Source organism: Hyperolius riggenbachi, chromosome 1 (assembly GCF_040937935.1).
Source record: "Hyperolius riggenbachi isolate aHypRig1 chromosome 1, aHypRig1.pri, whole genome shotgun sequence".
NCBI lineage: Eukaryota > Metazoa > Chordata > Amphibia > Anura > Hyperoliidae > Hyperolius > Hyperolius riggenbachi.
Window position 1 is genome coordinate 566108266 of NC_090646.1, and position 21987 is coordinate 566130252.

General features: G+C 43.1%; 1 protein-coding gene across 8 annotated transcripts in view; it reads right to left on the reverse strand.

Annotated features, from left to right (window-relative positions):
• Positions 1-21987, reverse strand: part of KIAA0825 (KIAA0825 ortholog) — a 516601-nt gene that overhangs the window by 345720 nt on the left and 148894 nt on the right. For 7 of the 8 annotated variants that reach the window (XM_068247506.1, XM_068247507.1, XM_068247508.1 and 4 more), the window contains exons 11-12: positions 13302-13484; positions 5105-5221 (exon numbers count right to left, since the gene is read on the reverse strand). In XM_068247506.1, the coding sequence (XP_068103607.1) occupies positions 5105-5221; positions 13302-13484 (300 nt within the window). The remainder of the gene's footprint in view (positions 1-5104; positions 5222-13301; positions 13485-21987) is intronic. The other variant, XM_068247538.1, reaches the window with a different exon arrangement.

Sequence of the window (21987 nt, forward strand, 5' to 3'; positions counted from 1 at the left end):
CATCCCTTCTTGTAATGTTAAAAGCTCTGCACATTGGTATTTATCAGGTGGCAGAGCTTCATGCTCAATGACACTTCCCTCCTGGTCATGCAACATACTACATTGTTTTTTGTATGAACTTTTTCCCTTACAATAAAATGGTCCTTACTGCACATATTATACCACCTACTGAATATGACAGCCCCCTGTTCAAAAGATATTTAATCTCCTTTAAAAATCTATCGTTGGAAAGATTGAGAGTCTTGTCTTTCATTTGCACTATGCCCCACATCAGTGGGATGCATTGCTTCTGAATTAGGGGGTGATTAATGAGGGGTGTCCACTCCTTTTAAAGTGACATTCCCTGCTTTACTGGGATCGTACCCTTGCCCGCTTACTTCGCTCGATGGGCTGGGGGCTTCGGTCCTCACTTCACTCTGACATCTTTTTATTCGAATTCTATGTCCTTTTGCATAGTGGGCATTGCACACCAGGACCCTTGCCTACTCGCTTCACTCGCTGGACTTTGGTGTGGAAACTTGCGTTGCCAGATTAGTGTTGCTGGCAGCCAGACGCAGTGGACACCTCGTTCAACATACTCTAACTCAGGAACAGTGCATAGCTTTTAAACGGGGCAGTCAAATTTGGTGGATGGCTAAATATTAGGCACCAAAAAACTATGTAAAAGGCAGGATCACCACCTATTTGCTGTGATCACTGCAGCATAAAGCTGTGTGTTGCCCAGCTAGAAATCACATAGATAATAACTGAAGTGTCATCACAGGTTGTTAGCATGCTAATAACCAGGGATGATCAATGAGATGCAAATAATTCATACATTGCATTCAAATTATATGCAGCTTGAAATCGAACCAATCAAAATAACTTCCTGTCAATTTTTATTGGTCCAGGTTCAAACTGCATAACATTTTCATATAATTTGAATGCGAGGATTTGATCATCCCTACTAACAAACCATTTTAATTGGTAAAACTATGAGATTTTTCACTGCTCACAGCAGCCTTCATAAATCAGGCCCTGTGCACAGCTCCCAACTGTGCCTCTTTAGAAACCTAAATCCTCTGTCCCTCTTTCTCCCTCATTTCTCCCTCTTTCAGGATTGATGTACAGAGCTATGTACTATAAATATAAGTATTTTTCTACAAAAACTGTGTTTAATTGACTCTAAACTTTATTCCCATCCTTTAAACTGATGTATTTCTTATTTTCAAGTTAATATGAAGGTTAATGAACCAGGATTAAAATATCCAGGGTGGTCTGAATTATAAAACAACATATTTTTCTTATAAAAAAATATGGTATGCTTGACTAGGGGTGTAACGGGGGCTTGGTTAGGAGTGTGGCCTTAAAGAGACACTGAAGCGAAAAAAAAAATATGATATAGTGAATTGGTTGTGTACTATGACTAACTTAGTCGGAGAGCTTAATGGCTTGTTTGCATAGATATAACAACTGGAGTTCCTCAACTCTTCCTGTACTGGAAACAATTAGACTGATGTATCTGATCTTAATGTTTTATTTCTTAGCTGTATTACACATACAAATCATAATATCATAATTTTTTTTCCGCTTCAGTGTCTCTTTAAGTGTTCCTCTTCATCATCTCTAAAAAGTTGGGAGATATGCCTGGTTTGCCTGGAATTTCAGGAGAAGAACTGTACTGCACCAGTGCTACAGACATTGGCCTCAATTCACTAAGCTTATCTCCTGTCTTTAATAACGTTTCTAGAGTTGTTACCATGGTGATAAGGCATGTAGTATTCTGGAAACATTTTACCTCAGGCAAACCTAAAGCTAACTCTTCTGTCTTTAACCACTTAAGGACCACGTGGATTTTTAATGATCGGTGCTGCGCGGGCTCTCCAGCCCGCAGCACCGATCAGGTAAAAGGCAGGGCGATCAGACTTCCCCCTTTTTTCCCCACTAGGGGGATGTCCTGCAGGGGGGGTCTGATCGCCGCCGGCTGCCTGTGATTTGCGGGGGGGGGGGCTCCTCAAAGCCGCCCTCCGCAGCGATATTGTGCGCTCCCTCCCCTTACCTTCCTCTCTCTTCCCCTGTGTGAGGCGCAGGACGGATATCCGCTTCAGCCTATCAAATGACGGCGATCACCGATCTCCGTCACGGCGCTGCTGCGTAGCAGCGCCGTATTGATGTAAACAGCGGGGATTTCTTCCCCGCGTGTTTACATTACGTGTGCGAGCCGCGATCGGCGGCTCGCACGCTGTTCACGGAGACAACTAGCACGGTGAACTAGCATGGAAAGGCCGCTCGATCGAGCGGCTGTTTCCATGGGAAACCACTAACGACCCGCCGACGCCTATCGGCGTTAGGCGGTCGTTAAGTGGTTAAGTTAACTCTTCAATCCTTAAAATAACTCCAGAGTTAAAGACAGGCTGTTAATTAACTGCGTGTGAAAATAACTACAGAGGAGGTAACTTAAGGAATGAAGAGATAAGATAACTCTCTAACTGTGTGGAGGTAAGTTTTCTCTTGCCTTATTATCTCCAGCATGATCTTAGTGAATTGAGGCCAATAATCTGAAGACCCTGCAAAACCTGGCAGAGGTATGAAACTTGTTTTCTCATCTTGGGAAAACTGCTCATTTTCATTTTGCTACTGCAAAGAACAAGAAAATAAGACTTGGTATTCGTAAACTAATTTATGTTTCTGCAGCATTTAGCGGAGAAACATAAAACTTATTTCCTTTGCATCTGTTTAAAAAAGAAAAAAAATAATAAAAAGCAATTTATAGGATATTCTGTTACAAATCCATTTTTCCCTCGTAACCAGATGGAGAATAATCAAGCTGCAATATATACCAATTCCTGGCTCTTAATTTAGATACAGATTGAAATACTCACAGTGACTCGCTCTAAGGGGAGAAATTACAGGCTGTGGAAAAAAGCTTGGCCATCGAGCGACCACCGATAGCTGCGTGGAGTGGATCTATGTTGGACATATGGAGAGGCATATGCTAGCTCATTCTTGTAACGAACACAGCTCTGTGTGAGCAAGACCAGCTTCAAACGCAGGAAGAAATATCTCACCAAGCACAACTTGCCCAGATTTTTTCTTCTTAATAATGCAATGCAAAGAAACTAAGTAACTTGTACATTTTCCTAAGAACTTAGCAGCAGATGCATAACTTATGCAAATATTTGTGCCAGACCATTTTATAAAGTGAAAGTTAAGATTCAGAATGATGAGCGCTAAAGAGAGTCCAAGTAACCTATCCATCTAATACTCATCTAATGTATCTGAAACCACAGGAGTAGTTTACTATATTTCTCTCAACTTGTGATAGCTGCAGAACATTAGCTCTCTTCAACAAAGCAGGCTAAAAATTGCACTTGTCGGGCAGTTCAGCCTCCCCCCTCTGCTGGCCACTGTACGCCTTCCCACTGCAATATAATACCTCACTCATATTAGCATGTGCTGTGCAGTGCAGTTGACCGATAGAAAAAAAAACCCCAAACACATTATGCTGCATCTGAGTGCAGCTGTAGTTAGATGTGACTCAATGTGATAGTCGTCTCTCCACTGCTGTGTGGAGCGCTACCTGGCCAGGAAAGGGGAAACAACTGATAGATGGTGGAACAGCCTTCCATGTGAAAGAGGCCTAAGTGATCCAGCAAGCCTGGAATAGATTTTTGTAAATGTGACTGCTACCATGGGGGTCAGATAGCAACATTTTCTGAGTCTTCCTACTACAATAGTTACAGGCTAGTAAATTGGCAGTTGCATGATTAGAGCGACATGCATGCATCCAAGCTAGTTTTTTTTTTTTCAATCCTCTTAATTACAGGAGGGTCTTCCAAATTTGTAAATGTTTTGTGAGTGTATGTATGGAACTGGAATAGTATAAACAAACAGATTTGTAAGGCTCTGATTTGCTGTGGCCACTTCCTGCTTTAGCCTACACAGGAAATGGGAGCAACACATTGTCATGACCAGCTTATCAGAGCCTTACAAGTTCATTAGTTGTTTAACCACTTTACCCCCGCCCGTACGAATTTCTCCGTTCCTTTTTCCATCCTTTCACCCCCAGGGACGATGAAATCCATACTTTCCGCGCTCCCGCCGCTGCCCGCGCTCCCGCTCACTCTAGCGCGCACTCCCACTCATAAACACGCCGCCGGCCGCTCGCCCGGAGATCAATGAACGGGAAAATCCATTCCCGTTCATTGATCTAAGCCCCGCAATGATCCGCTGCTTCTCCGATAAGCAGCGCGATCATTGTGGAAAAAAAAAACCTTTCCCAGCCTACTAGTACTTCCTCCAAGCGTCCGGAAGGACGCTTGGAGGTCGCATTAAACAAAAAGTTACTGTTGCCATCTTGTGGCCAAATAGTAAAACTACACCCTAAAGCATTTTTCACATACAAATACATTACTTATAAACAAAAAATTAACTCATTACCTCCCACATTCCCCATTTTTTTTTTGTAATTAATTTTTTTTTTTAAAAAGTTACAATTGAAGAAAATACATAAATAGTTACCTTAGGGACTGAACTTTTTAAATATTTATGTCAGGAGGGTACAACACTGTAATTAGGCTTGTAATTAGGGATGGACGCAAAACTGAAAAAAATGCACCTTTATTTCCAAATAAAATATTGGCGCCAAACATTGTGATAGGGACATAATTTAAACGGTTTTATAACCCGGACAAATGGGCAAATACATTTCATGGGTTTTAATTACAGTAGCATGCATTATTTAAAAACTATAATGGCCCGAAAACTGGAAAATAATGAATCTTTTCCCACATTTTTCCTATTTTCCCAATAAAACATATTTAGAATAAAATACTTCTTGGCATAATGTCCAACCTAAAGAAAGCCTAATTGGTGGCAGAAAAAACAAGATATAGTTCATTTAATTGTGATAAGTAATGATAAAGTTATAGACGCATGAATGGAAGGAGCGCTGAAAGGTGAAAATTGCTCTGGTGGTCAGGGGGTAAAACCCCTCAGTGGTGAAGTGGTTAAACTGCTGCTAAACATGGTTAACTCTACTCAACAGAACCTTTCAAAAATCACCTACTAAGACCAGCAAAGCATTGTGACTTGGACCACCATTACAGAACCATACAGTACCTACCTGGATGAGGAGGGGAAGAGCTTTGGGTTAATAAATTTTAACCACCAGAGTAAATCTTCAGTTTCTGATGTTTCTGATGAGTGATCATGACGCTCAGAGAACATATTCTTGATTGTGCTGAAAAAGAAAACAATATATTTGATTCCTTTATAACCAGAAGAGCTGCACATGAATTCTCGCCAACCATTCACTTTGGCGCAGGAGAAGACGAATGACGGCTCAACCTGCCGCATATTCTGGGCGACGTTAATTACTATTTCCCCTCTAAGGTGTAGTAACATTATGTCAATGGTGGTGCCAAGGTCAGGCACAGCGCAGGGAAGAGCGCTGGCCAAAATGACCTGCTTTGCCAGAAAGGCTTCAATAATTACGCTTCTTGGCATACAAACAAAAAGGAGGACATTCCGCTGCACCAAGGCTGGGTAAAAGCTTTTTCTTCAACTTTATTGACACATCAGTAAGCACATACAAGGCTGACGCGTATCGGAGCTCTGGAAGGCTCCTTAATCATAGCCAGCATACACATAATCACCACAAGTTTAAATAGTCAGGTGCCCACCCACAGAGGGCGTGGCTACCTCTCTTAAAGAGACATCTTGTTTACCTCCTTGTCATATGACATGTATTATATATTATATATTGTGTATGATATAATCTGAAGAACTTATGTTCATTGTGTATTCATATCTAGTGCCCAACCATGTCATCTCTGGTTTTTTATATACTGGATTTTATACATTGCTTATGTTTATCTTTTTATATGTGAAATTTGTCTATGTCTCTTTAAGAGAGGTAGCCACGCCCTCTGTGGGTGGGCACCTGACTATTTAAACTTGTGGTGATTATGTGTATGCTGGCTATGATTAAGGAGCCTTCCATATACCATTGATCGTTGGAAGACTGATTTGATGAACTTTGTAAGATTTTTTTCTACTTTTGCTATATGTGTCAATAAAGTTTTCTGAATTTTTTGTACTACCGGATTGCACTTCACTAATTTTTTTTATATAAGTCCTTCTCTAAAGCAATAACTGTCTAAGTGGACATGGTGGACTGCCTGATTAAAAGTACTGTGTTTTGGCCCTTCACGATAGAAAGGACCCTACCCTACCTTATATTTATAGATACACTTTCTTGTCTGTCCACAATAATAATACTAAGTCAAGCTCACTGTTGCAGGTTTTCTATTCAGTTGGGCCTTGGGTGTTCATAAACTCTTTGGAGTAGAGACAGATTTGTACTCATTAAAGAGACTCCGTAACAAAAATTGCATCCTGTTTTTTATCATCCTACAACTTCCAAAAGCTATTGTAATGTGTTCTGGCTTACTGCAGCACGTTCTACTATCACCATCTCTGTAATAAATCAACTTATCTCTCTCTTGTCAGACTTGTCAGCCTGTGTCTGGAAGGCTGCCAAGTTCTTCAGTGTTGTGGTTCTGTGATGCATCTCCCCCCTCCAGGCCCCTCTCTGCACACTGCCTGTGTATTATTTAGAGTAGGGCAGCTTCTCTCTTCTCTCTTATCTTTTACAAGCTGGATAAATCCTCCTCTGAGCTGGCTGGGCTTTCACATACTGAGGAATTACATACAGGCAGAGCTGTCTGCACTCTGCAGGAAGAAACAGCCTGACACTTCAGTGGAAGATAGCTGCAGGGGGAAAGAAACACACAAATGATCTCTTGAGATTCAAAAGGAAGGGTGTATACAGCCTGCTTGTGTATGAATGTATTTTCTATGTGTGGACATACTGTACATCAACCTACTTCCTGTTTTGGTGGCCATTTTGTTTGTTTATAAACAAACTTTTTAAAACTGTTTTTAACCACTTTTAATGTGGCGAGGAGCAGCGAAATTGTGACAGAGGGTAATAGGAGATGTCCCCTAACGCACTGGTATGTTTACTTTTGTGCGATTTTAACAATACAGATTCTCTTTAACAGTACTAGAGTGAGCTTTCTGTTTTCCTACGGCCATTCTCTAAATCCTAGGCTTTTAATGTGTTGTATGCTTACCCCAGGGGGCATATGAAAAAAAGGGCACAGGATACAGACAGATTCTTTATCCTACCTAATAAAATACAAGTGTCCCTGCATCCCATGTCCCTGGACCCTGTGTCAGTGCTTTTGCGCTACTGCATATGTCCTGCACTAACACAGCCATTGGGACAGGACGTAGGACAGGCCAGTAGGCGGGCGTGTGTGCGGCGGGCAGGTGCGCGCTGTGGTGGCAGTGAAAGACCTAGAGCTCGTTTTCAAATGGGCTTAGGTCACTAGTTTTACAATAATACGTATAAAAATATCACTTTGTTTAAAATTCATTTTTAACGATTGTTATTACTCCAGAGACACATAGTTTATGTTTAATCGTGTGTCCGTCTGACATTTAGCAGAAACTATCAATAACATGTTACCGTAAAAATACATGTAAAGTATAAATTAAATGGTACAAAACATTAGTTGCAATCTTAATCATACCTTTTCGTTTCAGAAATATTTTAGTGGCTGATTTTGCAAGTCCAATATAACACCTTTCCATCAATCAAATGGTAATTTAGGGCAGCACGTTGGCGTATTGGTTAGTGCTCTGGCCTTGCAGCGCTGGGTCCCTGGTTTGAATCCCAGCCAGGGCACTATCTGCAAGGAGTTTGTATGTTCTCCCCATGTCTTCGTGGGTTTCCTCCGGGCACTCCGGTTTCCTCCCACATCCCAAAAACATACAGATAAGTTAATTGCCCCCCCCCCCTAAATTGGCCCTAGACTACAATACATACACTACATGATATAGACATATTACAATGGTAGGGATTAAATTGTGAGCTCCTAGAGGTAGCTCACAAAGTGACAAAGGTAGTGACAAAGTTAAAGTTTGTCTTATTACTACTAAACCTAACCCTACTCTCACACAGAACCGTCCCTCTACCTATCCCTAACCTTTAGACTCCCCCAGTGGTGCCTAACCCTAAGACTCCCCTGGTGGTGACTAACCCTAAGACCCTCCTGGTGGTGCCTAACCCTAAGGCCCCCTGAAATGAAAAATCTCAAAAAGAATGTAAAAATGATAAACATTTAAAATTACATGTCAAAACGATAATTAACATAATTATATAATTCTAAAAACGAATGTAAAATTGATTAAAAAAAATATTTAAAAAGTTAAGACGAAATTTAAAAAAATGATAATTGTGAAAACTAATTTTATAACAATATTTTCCATTTAGTATTTTCTAGCATTTTTTCAAAAATTAAAAATCGTCACTGCTGTCAGAAGGAGAACCGATGTCTGCAGCTCCGGTACCAAGAACCAGTCTACGCAGGAGAAGAGCGCTCTTTGCGTATCTCTCCAGCAGCTGCTGGAGAAATAAGTAGAGGGCAAACTTCCCTTACGTCAGCCTGGCTCCGACTGATGGAAGTGCGGGGACCCGGAACCGGCGCTGCAGAAGACTGAGGATGGCGGCGTGGGATCGATCCAATCAGATGGGGCTGGAGGAAGCCCCAGGTACGTATAAATATTTTTGGTTTGGAAAGCTCTGAGTCCCTTTATTTGTATGACTGCATCTTAATGTGTGTGACCCCAAGACTTAAAGAGTAACTGTCAGGCTGTAAAAGCTAATTTAAACTTCTATTCTCCTTTGTTTAGAAGGAAGCCAAAAAGGCAATACTGAAGTTAAAAATCTCTCTTACTTTGATGTTTGCTGAACAGCAAGGCTCTGTATTCCCAAGCTCCTAAGGAGGCCGGCAGGACGCATAACAGTTACTGCAAAGCATTCTGGGGCAGCTTCTTCTCCCCAGTGCACTCCCTTGGTCCTCCCCTTCATTTCCCTATCCCGCCTTAAGGCTGCTTTCACAGTGGGAAGTTACAGGCTCATGTTACAGCAGCTTGTAACAGCAGCCTAACTCACAGCACATGTTCCTTTAGAGCAGTGTTTTTCAACCGCTGAGATGTTGCCTGGTGTGCCGTACGGCAGGGGTCCCCAACCAGCGGGCCGCGGCAGGTCTGGCCTCTCGCTTCTCCCCTCCCCGCGGCCGCCGCTCCTGTTACCTTATCATGAGCGGGCGGCCGCTTGTCCGATTAGATTCCCCCGTAGCCGCTCTCCTCAGTGGCATCTCCTATTACAGCAGTGCGCTCGGCGGCTGCTGTGATGAGCAGGAAGCGATACAGCGGTTCCCATGGTAACGTCGATGCAAACCGCCGCTACAGGAAGCCGCTGTACCGGTTCCTGCTCATCACAGCAGCCGCCGAGCGCGCTGCTGTAATAGGAGATGCCACTGAGGAGAGCGGTTACGGGGGATATCTAATCGGACAATCGGCTGCCCGCTCATGATAAGGTAACAGGAGCGGAGGGGGGAGGGGCACTACCTACCCATACTAGGAAGCTATAATGGGCACTATACTAGCTATACTGGGCACTATACTGGGGCACTACCTACCTATACTGGGCACTATACTAGCTATACTGGGCACTTTACTGGCTATACTGGGGCACTACCTACCCATACTGGGCACTATACTGGGGCACTACCTATCCATACTGGGACTATACTAGCTATACTGGTCATTATACTAGCTATACTGGGGCACTATACTAGCTATACTGGGGTAACTATACTAGCCATACTGGGGCAACTAAACTCCCTATACTGGGGCAAAAATGCTAGCTATGCAGCCGCACCCCAGCCCCCCTCCCCCCCATAACCCGCTGTGCATGACACTGTCCACTAGGTCACGCAAACCCCCCCCAACCCCCCCCCCCCCCCCCCCCCCGCCATTCCCCGGAGAAAATTTTGGTCAGAAAGTGTTCCCCGGGCCGGAAAAAGTTGGGGACCACTGCTTTAGAGTATACTGCATGAGTCCGCTATATTTTCCTAGCCACATGGCTAATTAATATTCACTGCACAGTAGTGTTGTCCGGATCATGAACCATTAGGATCTTTGATCCTGATCTTTTTGGTGAGGTGAATCATCAAGAAGCAAGGTAAGGGAGGATATGACATCACAATTGGCTTCATACAAGACAGACAAATATGGAACATGCCATGAGCTGTCAGGAGCATCATTCTCTGCAAATATTATATAAAAATTATGTGAAATCCAAACGTTGACAGTCAAATGCATATGTAATGTAAGTACAGCCAGTATTTAGCTACCGATATATGTGTTTTTTTTCTCTGAGACCCTATATCTAACAGCTCCTCTTTAAGGCAGAACATATTAGTTTTGGAATGGTTATTTTCTGTCATGCTGAATGCCTTGTCTACTTCAGTGGATTTAGATCACTATGAAGTGATAGGAAACTTTTTACTGGAGACATAGTTAGCAATAAAACTATATTTTCTCGCAACATTTGTATTATATTTTAAACTGTGCATTTTGTCAGCACATTCCTTGTTACAGGTCCCAATTTCTGGACCCGGCATGATAAAAACTGAACCTTCTGAAACAGATACCAAAACTTGACACCAAGGGAGTTTCGCTATGAGGCGTTCTACATCTTGCGCTAAAGTCTGTAAAGAGCTTAGGAACTTCCCTCTGTGCATCCATCTATAGCACAGTAAAGGAGCTAACTCATTTTCCTGCAACAGTGTTCTTATTTTTACAGCACTTTGCCAGTCACCACGCGCAGCGGCCACGGAGTCGAGTCTTACAGGAAAAAGAGCAGATGTTTTAGAAATTATAGTGAAATCCAGTATTCTTTACAAAGTATACAGAGAATAGCTCTCAGATAAGGCCCAGGTATTGTCAGATGGCTTTATTTCCCCGCCACTCATCACCTCACATCAGCTTTAGATTGTTAATTGCCTATCCGTGTTACTTAATAAAATGCGGCCCTATACAGGAGAGGCAAGCTACCGGAGATTCTCTCTAACCTTAAAAGGAATCTTTGAGTAGACATTTGCTATTATAACGTTCAAATATAGCAGATTTACTGCAATCCAGTCTTGGGTGAGATTTCATATGGGATTTTATTTCACATGGTGTGAAATGTGATTGATGGAAAGGTGCACTAGCTTTTACTGGGCAATTCTTTTCTTTGTCAAATATATTCTTTAAACAGAATACATTCTATTGAGTTCTCTACAATTCTAGTTATTAGCATTGTAGCAATCTATGTCATTCAGGTAATCATAACTAAAATTAATTAAGACAGTCAAGTGATAATCACACATTTTTTCCCGTCTTAACGTGGCCCTGTAATTACATAAATGGGCATATTTATACTTACCTGAGGCTTCCTCCAACCCCATGAGGTGCATAAGTTCCCTCGTCATCCTCTCCGCCACTACGTTGTCCTGGAATCTGCCGCAGTAATCTGGCCAGTCGCAACTAGTTGAGGGCTTCTGCGCATGCGCGGCCCGGCCGCGTGCGTGCCTCCGCCACGCTCATGTCCCTGGGAGAGTTCTGTGCAGTACTACTGCGCAGTCGCAGAAGGCTCCCGACGATGGGAGCATGACGGAGCCATGTGTGTAGCCGAGCATGCGCAAGACAGCGCCACCAACCAAATAACCTAGGAGTTATTTTTTCACCTTCTGTTTAAAATAGCTTTTGTACTCTGCAATTGAAAAAGTACCAAAAAAGAAGGTGAAAAAGTACTGTCAAAATTCTGAGTATTTTCTGGCTTGCTGGTTCTTTAACCACTTCAGCCTACAGTGGTGTTTCACCTTATGCATCCGAGCAACTTTCACCTCCCATTAACTCGCCAATAACTTTATCACTACTTATCACACTGAAATGATCTATATCTTGTTTTTTTCGCTACCATTTAGGCTTTCTTTGGGTGGTACTTTTCTTTCATAGATTCTTTTATTTTCAAAAAAGGTAGGAAACACAAACAATTACAATCTCAAATATGAAATTTCATACATTAGCAGAAATATACGGTACATGACATGGTAATACAAACGTATGCAGAAGATTGTCAAGCAAACAGACATAAATGAGGAGACGCAAACCAGCGCGTCTCCCAATACCTATATAATAAGGTATGCATAATTACTTTAGGAGTGGGTGATGCTATTTAGGTTAAATTAACCACCAGAATGAATTAAGGGTCCAGTTTCTCAGACCTCAGGGGCAGTTAAATAGAGCTGCAAGGGTATCCCTGGACCCAAAGGGATCATACACCAGGGTACCTAACAGCCTTGAGGTAGATAACCCGAATCTACCCTAGAGTGGTAGCAGATCATCCAATTAGCTAGCCATAAGCATTGAGTAATGCTCAGATTCTCGAAATTCAAACCAACCGAACCAGGTTTTCCAGAACTGCTCCTGTCTGTCCTGAATAGTAGCTGTAAGATCCTTCATCCTCTGTATCTGATCCACCTCCCCAAGCCACTCACCGACCGTAGGAGGTTCTGTAGATTTCCAGTGCCTGGCAACCAGATATCTAGCTGCATTGACAAGATGACTGGTAAGGGTTTTATTATATCTTCAGAGGGACCAGGAGTTATGATGTAAGAGGAAGAAGGCTGGTTGTGGGTGGTACATTTTGCTAAGAATTATTTTATTCTAAATCCATTTTAACAGGAAGATTAAGAAAGAAATGGAAAAAAAGTCATTATTTCTCAGTTTTTGGCCATAATAGTTTGAAATTATTACATGCTACTGTAATTAAAACCCATGTATTTTATTTGCCAATTTTTCCCGGTTATTACACCGTTTAAATTATGTCCCCCATCACTATATATGGCGCCAATATTTTATTTGGAAATAAAGGTGCATTTTTTCAATTTGCGTCCATCACTATTTACAACAAGCTTATAATTTAAAAAATCATAGTAAAATCCTCTCTTGACATGCATATTAAAAAAGTTCAGACCCTTAGGTAACTATTTATGTTTTGTTTTTTTTAAGTGTAATTTGTTTTATTTTTATTTTTTTTAATAAAAAATTTATTTGGGTAGTTTTTGGTGTAGGAGGTAAACAGTTAATTGTAAGTGTAATAATATGTGTTTATTTACAAAAAAAATGTATGTGGATGTAGCATTACTATTTCACTATTTTTTCACTACAGTGAAATTTTTTTTGTCCTGGAAGTGAATGCTCTGAGCTGCACTTGATTACTTTTGAGCGGCACATGTCGCAACCACCCCGTTTAGAGGCCTGTGTGAAGCAGCCCTAGCTGAAATCTGTGAGATCAGCAAAATCTCTTTACATCTGATCTGTTTTCAATCTTGTTATTCTATGCATGGCATACATACCTTGTCAGAAGTTCTAAGGGTGAGGTGAGAATGGTCATAACTGTAAGCAGGCTGTCACAGTAACTATGTATCATAAAAATCACATCCTGGGGACTTTGTGTTGGCTGAACAAATGCTTGAAGTGTGCCACAAACTGACCACAGCATGTCTTCCACGCAGCAAAGAATAGCCAGGACATCGGTTCTGAAATATAATGCAAATTAGGTTCATTTTATAAGTGCAGCCTGATCAATACCCTGATGGCTTAAATGAAATGTCTCTTAAAATTCCACATTGAATATCACAATTTTTATGCACTAGCCTAACAACATTGATGTGTTGTATCGTCAGACAGAAGCCCAGGCAGGCATCCAAATACACAGATGAAATGTATATGTGAACAGTTTTATTTGACCTAATATATACATTCTCTTTAGAGCTTAATACACACTTGCTTCATTACACTGCCAAAACATGATAAAAATCTAAGTCAGCATTATTTAATGTCATCTCATTCACTGGAATTCCTGCAGACTTACCAGAATGCTTCCCCTTTCAGCCCTCTGTGCATGGGAGATATCATTATAGATGTCCTGTTACTGTATGCTATTATACCACCTCATTGACTTAAAGTACTCCTAACCAGCCAATTCTGGCGTATGGGAAATTATTGATAACTGCATTTACAGTATGTAAATACATCAGCGGTTTAAAAAGTATGTTTTAGATATTCCATGGTTTTATTTTATATTTAAACGTTTACAAAGTAGATTGAATGTTTTGTTGTCTCTGCTCAGTGGCAGCCTATTAAGTGTCCCTAAATGAAAATACATGAATTATTGAGCTTTGTTTTCATCTCCCCCCTGCTTTCAGAAGTTGTATTCTGCCAGGAAAACTTTTATGGCTGTAATTTGCTTATCAGTGATGTTTACTATATTGCTGACAAGGTACCGACAAGACAGAAGCTGCCATTTCCATGCCTAAAAATTAACTCTTTCAGGCAGCAAAATAAAACAAGTAAAAAAGCCTGGTTATTAGTAAGTTTTGCACTGTACATACACATGTTTATCTCATCATGTCACATGTTGCCAGATAAAAAGAAATAAAACATGAGATAAGTCAGAGAAGGAGCGATAGATAATGGCCTCAACTTAAAAAGCATTTACCGCATGCGGTAATGCTGAAAACAGCAGACTTTCACAAGCACTTAGCAAAGTGTCAATTCATAAAGGCTGTTACCACATGAAAAACTGAAATTACCGTGCAGTGATGTAAATTACAAACTTGGCTGTAATTACCTCCAACACGTCAGTAAATTGTCAGCAAATGTCAATTCATAATGCCTTCAACAAGCGGTAAGTCAGACGATAATTACCGACACCTCTGGTGAGGTCTTAACAATGCGAAGTCTCTGTGAGTCTGTGCAGGGAACCGAAGTCTCTGTGAGTCTGTGCAGGGAACCGAAGTCTCTGTGAGTCTGTGCAGGGAACCGAAGTCTCTGTGAGTCTGTGCAGGGAACCGAAGTCTCTGTGAGTCTGTGCAGGGAACCGAAGTCTCTGTGAGTCCATGCAGGGAACCGAAGTCTCTGTGAGTCTGTGCAGGGAATCAAAGTCTCTGTGAGTCTGTGCAGGGAACCGAAGTCTCTGTGAGTCCATGCAGGGAACCGAAGTCTCTGTGAGTCTGTGCAGGGAACCGAAGTCTCTGTGAGTCCGTGCAGGGAACCGAAGTCTCTGTGAGTCTGTGCAGGGAACTGAAGTCTCTGTGAGTCTGTGCAGGGAACCGAAGTCTCTGTGAGTCTGTGCATGGAACCAAATTCTCTGTGAGTCTGTGCAGGGAACCGAAGTCTCTGTGAGTCTGTGCAGGGAATCGAAGTCTCTGTGAGTCTGTGCAGGGAACCGAAGTCTCTGTGAGTCTGTGCAGGGAACCGAAGTCTCTGTGAGTCTGTGCAGGGAACCGAAGTCTCTGTGAGTCTGTGCAGGGAACCGAAGTCTCTGTGAGTCCATGCAGGGAACCGAAGTCTCTGTGAGTCTGTGCAGGGAACCGAAGTCTCTGTGAGTCTGTGCAGGGAACCGAAGTCTCTGTGAGTCTGTGCAGGGAACCGAAGTCTCTGTGAGTCTGTGCAGGGAACCGAAGTCTCTGTGAGTCTGTGCAGGGAACCGAAGTCTCTGTGAGTCTGTGCAGGGAACCGAAGTCTCTGTGAGTCTGTGCAGGGAACCGAAGTCTCTGTGAGTCCATGCAGGGAACCGAAGTCTCTGTGAGTCCATGCAGGGAACCGAAGTCTCTGTGAGTCCATGCAGGGAACCGAAGTCTCTGTGAGTCCGTGCAGGGAACCGAAGTCTCTGTGAGTCTGTGCAGGGAACCGAAGTCTCTGTGAGTCCATGCAGGGAACCGAAGTCTCTGTGAGTCCGTGCAGGGAATCGAAGTCTCTGTGAGTCTGTGCAGGGAACCGAAGTCTCTGTGAGTCTGTGCAGGGAACCGAAGTCTTTGTGAGTCCATGCAGGGAACCGAAGTCTCTGTGAGTCCATGCAGGGAACCGAAGTCTCTGTGAGTCCGTGCAGGGAACCGAAGTCTCTGTGAGTCTGTGCAGGGAACCGAAGTCTCTGTGAGTCCATGCAGGGAACCGAAGTCTCTGTGAGTCCGTGCAGGGAATCGAAGTCTCTGTGAGTCTGTGCAGGGAACCGAAGTCTCTGTGAGTCTGTGCAGGGAACCGAAGTCTCTGTGAGTCCATGCAGGGAACCGAAGTCTCTGTGAGTCCATGCAGGGAACCGAAGTCTCTGTGAGTCCGTGCAGGGAACCGAAGTCTTTGTGAGTCCATGCAGGGAACCGAAGTCTCTGTGAGTCTGTGCAGGGAACCGAAGTCTCTGTGAGTCTGTGCAGGGAACCAAAGTCTCTGTGAGTCTGTGCAGGGAACCAAAGTCTCTGTGAGTCTGTGCAGGGAACCGAAGTCTCTGTGAGTCTGTGCAGGGAACTGGAGTCCTTGTGAGTCTGTGCAGGGAACCGAAGTCTCTGTGAGTCTGTGCAGGGAACCGAAGTCTCTGTGAGTCTGTGCAGGGAACCGAAGTCTCTGTGAGTCCATGCAGGGAACCGAAGTCTCTGTGAGTCTGTGCAGGGAACCGAAGTCTCTGTGAGTCTGTGCAGGGAACCAAAGTCTCTGTGAGTCTGTGCAGGGAACCAAAGTCTCTGTGAGTCTGTGCAGGGAACCGAAGTCTCTGTGAGTCTGTGCAGGGAACCGAAGTCTCTGTGAGTCCATGCAGGGAACCGAAGTCTCTGTGAGTCCGTGCAGGGAACCGAAGTCTCTGTGAGTCTGTGCAGGGAATCGAAGTCTCTGTGAGTCTGTGCAGGGAACCGAAGTCTCTGTGAGTCCGTGCAGGGAACCAAAGTCTCTGTGAGTCTGTGCAGGGAACCGAAGTCTCTGTGAGTCTGTGCAGGGAACCGAAGTCTCTGTGAGTCTGTGCAGGGAACCGAAGTCTCTGTGAGTCCATGCAGGGAACCGAAGTCTCTGTGAGTCCATGCAGGGAACCGAAGTCTCTGTGAGTCTGTGCAGGGAACTGAAGTCTCTGTGAGTCTGTGCAGGGAACCGAAGTCTCTGTGAGTCCATGCAGGGAACCGAAGTCTCTGTGAGTCCATGCAGGGAACCGAAGTCTCTGTGAGTCCATGCAGGGAACCGAAGTCTCTGTGAGTCCGTGCAGGGAACCGAAGTCTCTGTGAGTCTGTGCAGGGAACCGAAGTCTCTGTGAGTCCATGCAGGGAACCGAAGTCTCTGTGAGTCCATGCAGGGAACCGAAGTCTCTGTGAGTCCATGCAGGGAACCGAAGTCTCTGTGAGTCTGTGCAGGGAACCGAAGTCTCTGTGAGTCTGTGCAGGGAACCGAAGTCTCTGTGAGTCCATGCAGGGAACCGAAGTCTTTGTGAGTCCGTGCAGGGAACCGAAGTCTCTGTGAGTCTGTGCAGGGAACCGAAGTCTCTGTGAGTCTGTGCAGGGAACCGAAGTCTCTGTGAGTCTGTGCAGGGAACCGAAGTCTCTGTGAGTCCATGCAGGGAACCGAAGTCTTTGTGAGTCCATGCAGGGAACCGAAGTCTCTGTGAGTCTGTGCAGGGAACCAAAGTCTCTGTGAGTCTGTGCAGGGAACAGTAATTACAGCTTGTAACAAAAGAGAGATAATGCCACACTTCTGCTGTACTGCTCAATGAGCTGCGGTAATTTACCGAACTTCATCAAACCCATTTAGAAACAAACTGCAAACAGAGGTGTAACTAGGAGGGAGCAACCCCTGTAACTACAGGGGGCCTAGAGCTGTGACGGCCCCAACTACTAAACTTCCCTTCCTCCAATACTGGGGACTATACTTCAGATCAGGTGTTCTTGTGGCTACACTTGTTATAGGTGTGAAGATCATGATGGCCACACTTGTTTTATGACCCTCGTGAGACCTGCCCCCAGGCTGTAAAGGGCAATAAGGGGAGGCAAGGGAAGGGTGTACACATCCGGGGGCCACATCAAAGTTTTGCTGGGGGGGTCCCATGATTTATAGTTATGCCACTGATTGTGAGTTAATACAGTACATAAGGCAAAAGAATGAATATACTAAGGTGTCTTTTTTCAGACCCCATGTAGCTGATTACTTTGAGAATTTGCTTTGTTCAGTTTTAAAATATTTTGGGGTTTACACCACATAGAGGTTTTGTTTTTTTCTTACACACTCTGAATAAGACTTAATGTGTTTACACCTACCGGCTTATTTAAAGCTGGTGCCTGCAGCATTGTATTAGGTCTAACAATGAACTGACATTCATTTCTCTCTCTCTCTAGTATACTGCAATGAGTTCTGGGTCACCATGAGCTTGCTGGTTAGTATACTGCAGGGTACCTGATATTATAGTGTAGTGTTTTTAAATGTGTTTGTTTACCCATTAGGTTTCCCCAATGCCGTTCTTTTACATCAGAATGCTTAATCTGTAAAGCAGATATTTACTTTAAGAAAGTTTTCAATTAAGCAGTAGCCTGAATAAAGAACACAAATCAATGAATAATTAGAGTTGTCTAATGGAGTGTGCTGTTGTTTAGCGTATGTATAAATAAACTGCTCGACAATCCCAATACGTTATTATGTACTGTACATCAAAATGTCAGCGAGAATTTGTAACACATCAATGCTTGATTTATGAAGAACGTTTTATTCACTTCTCGGCAGGAAATGTAAACAGTGCATTACTAAATGATGAAGCATGACAACTCTATTCTATTTTACATATTGAACATAAATAGAGGAAATATGTAATATGCAGACATAAACATTATGCCACCTACACGGTATAAATATATGCCAGCTTTTCTTCTATTTCAGTGGCATAGAAACGGTTAACCGCAGATGGTGCACAGTGCATTACAGCATGGTTGTTACCTATAAGATCAATGCCTTCCAATTACAGAGATTGTTAGAGCTCCTGCTACATGCTTCCACTAAATTCAAACTCCTTGTTTTGTTTCACTGCAGGATGATACTGTATAGTGTATACTAGCTGTATACTGTACTAGCTGAGTTTCCGTGCTTAGCTACGCTCTTTCAGAAAATGAAAAAAAAACTGAAAATGTTATTTTAGAAGTTTAAAGGACATCCCAGGTGAAAATAAACTAATGAAATAAACAATTGTATCTATCCTCCTTCTCCTAAAAATGACTTTTTAAGATATTCCACAGTTTTATTGTATACTTAAATCTACTTTTTAAGTTTTTACTGTTTTATTGATTTTGCTCAATGACACATTCATTGAAGTATGCACCATGCTCGGTGAACCATTGACCCTTTTTATCTCCTTCCTGCTTTCCTGCTTTCTGCTTGGAAAGTGTTTTATAGTTGTAATTTCTTATCAGTGACGCTCACACTGTAGTCTGACCCAGTACTGACTCACAAATACCTGATGTTTAACTCTTATAGGCAGAGAAAGTAAAAAGGAACACAGCCTAGTTATTTGTGTGCCAGGCACTGTAAATAGACATGTCTATCTCATCATGCCACATGTCACCTCGGGTATCCTTTAAGTATTTTAAATACTACAAATGCTGCAGAGCTCATGTGTGGCTGTAGACATCTAAAAAATGTAACCACAGTATAAGGAGTCAGGGCCGGCACTTCCATAGGGACAAACTAGGCAGTTGCCCTCAGGGCCCCTGCAGAGTTTTTGGCAGTGTAGGGACTCACTTGTCCCGGCACGTTCCTCCATTAGTCCATGATGTCCCGTTTTCATCCCCAGTGGCCGCATCTTTTGAGTTACCCGAAGGCATGTTAGTACGTAATAACATACGCCTGGTCCTGGAGGAGAGGATGAAGATGGGAATGGTCAGCGGACGGGACAGGTAAGATGCCACACTGGCAAAAACTCTGCAGGGGCCACGGGGACTAAAATAAAGTAGTGGGGAGACCTGGGGTGCCCACCATCTGGCTTGGGGGCCCTGGGGGTGGAATTTCTCAGAAATAAAGGGTTCCTAATACCTATGACAGAGGTGTCCAGCCCCCCCCCCAGTTAATTTTTCCCAGGGGCAATTGTAACTAGAACCGGCCCTGTAGGGAGTGTATGCAAACTCCACTATCTCTCCCTCCTGTTTGCTCCCACTCAGATTTTAAGTCTTTTGGGCTCTATTGCTTAAAGAGAAACTCCGACCAAAAATTTAACTTTATCCCAATCAGTATCTCATACCCCCTTTTACATGAGAAATCTATTCCTTTTCACAAACAGACCATCAGGGGGCGCTGTATGACTGATATTGTGGTGAAACCCCTCTCACAATAAAAGTTCAAACTTTTGGCAGTATCCTGTCTGTGAGCCTTGTTGCCATGTGGAAAATAGCTGTTTACAGCTGTTTCCAACTGCCAAAAACAATGCAGCAGCTACGTCACCTGCCAACAGTAAAATGTTCACTGGAGTTCCTCTTTAAGCTAATTTTCACCTGTGTGTTCTGTCTGTATCTGTCACTGGCACTATCACTTGAAATTCCAAATAATTTTGGCTTTTTTATTCTCTTTTTCTATAAATGTTGTCTGTAAGGGTACGTTTCCACTAAAGCGAATCTGCATGCGCTTCCTGCATGCAGCTTCGCTCAACCAATACAAGTGGATGGCGCCGTTTCCACTTGTCAGGAATTCTGTGCGGCTCGCTCTGCAGAAAAAATCTGCACAGCAGAGCCGTCAGAATTCGAATGCCGCACACCCACACGCGAATCGTCGGTCATGTAACTAAATAAGAAAACCGCAAGCACTTGAGTCTTGCCGTTTTCCCGGCGTTTCCACGTGCGATTTCGTTTAAAAACCCATGTCAATGCTTGCCGGCATTGACATGGTTAAAATCGCGTTGTTAAAATCACGAACGATTCCGCGTGAAAATCCGCATGAAAACGTCAACAAATCCGCAACCGTATGCGGATTCGTTGACGCGTTTTCCACTAGCAAATCGCGCCGCACAAGTGGAAACGTACCCTTAACCCTATTTTCATTTTATTCCTACTTTTATTATTTTATATTTTACCTCCACTCACAATTCTCTTGAATCTTTCTCGCACTGTAACTGCTTCTGCTTGAGCTCCTCTTCTCATGCCCCTCCTTTCCACTCTAACATCTGTCTCACACTGTAACCGCTTCTGCTGAAACTCTGCAACCATGCTCCCTGCTGCCTCCTGGTGTCTGTTCAGTATAGAGTCATTTTAACCCCCTTCTATGGGGAATTTCCAATAATCTCTTCTTAATGGATGCTTACATCATGAAAGGATCATGCATACCAAATGTAATGTTTCTAATTCTATTGGTTTTGGCTGGGCAACGATAAATAATGCCTTTTTTTTATTTATAGAGTAACATTGGTAGATGATGTATCAGGAGTTTTTCCACTTTTTCATTTTGGCATCAACAACATGAAGATGCTTATTTTTTACATAGTTACATAGTTATTTTGGTTGAAAAAATACATACGTCCATCGAGTTCAACCAGTACAAAGTACAACTCCAGCCCGTCCCCCACATACCCCTGTTGATCCAGAGGAAGGCGAAAAAAAACCCACAAGGTGTGGAGATATATTGAGGTGCTGATGATATTAGGGAGTACAGAAACCTATTCTATCATTTTTATGTCTGCTGTATATCTTACAGAGGTGGAGGTCAGCCAGTATGGCCTGAAGATATTGGCAGCTAGCTTCATGGACTATTAATGTGATTGTGTGTGGTGTCAATAGACAGACAAAAGGGAACCTCATTACCTGTTTCTGGCTGTCCAGAGGAACTGTACGCTGTGATCTTTTGTATTGATGTAGACAGCTGCCATTGTCTTCAGTGAATGGACCAGTCCCCTTCAATAGGCAAGGAAGCTTTTTGATATCTGGTAGGATACAATCTCACCTATTGAATTCTGCAGACTTCAAGAAGCTAAAACAGGAACCCCTTTGAAGTTTGCATATCACAAGAAAGATTTTGACAAGCGTTCGGTGATGTCACAAACGAGGAAACTGCATTAGTTCCTGGGGGCTGGACATTAAATGCCCCAGGGGACACTTCAGACTATTTAAGCTGACCCAGGACAGCCACCGTTATCTGCTCTTGGAGTTAGCGCATAGCTAGAGTTGATCTCGACTTCTGGTCGAACAAGCGGCATGCTCCTGCCGACAACGTTGAGATCTTCAAGTTGGTAACGTTTTTTGTAATCCCCATTTTTATTTTACGCAA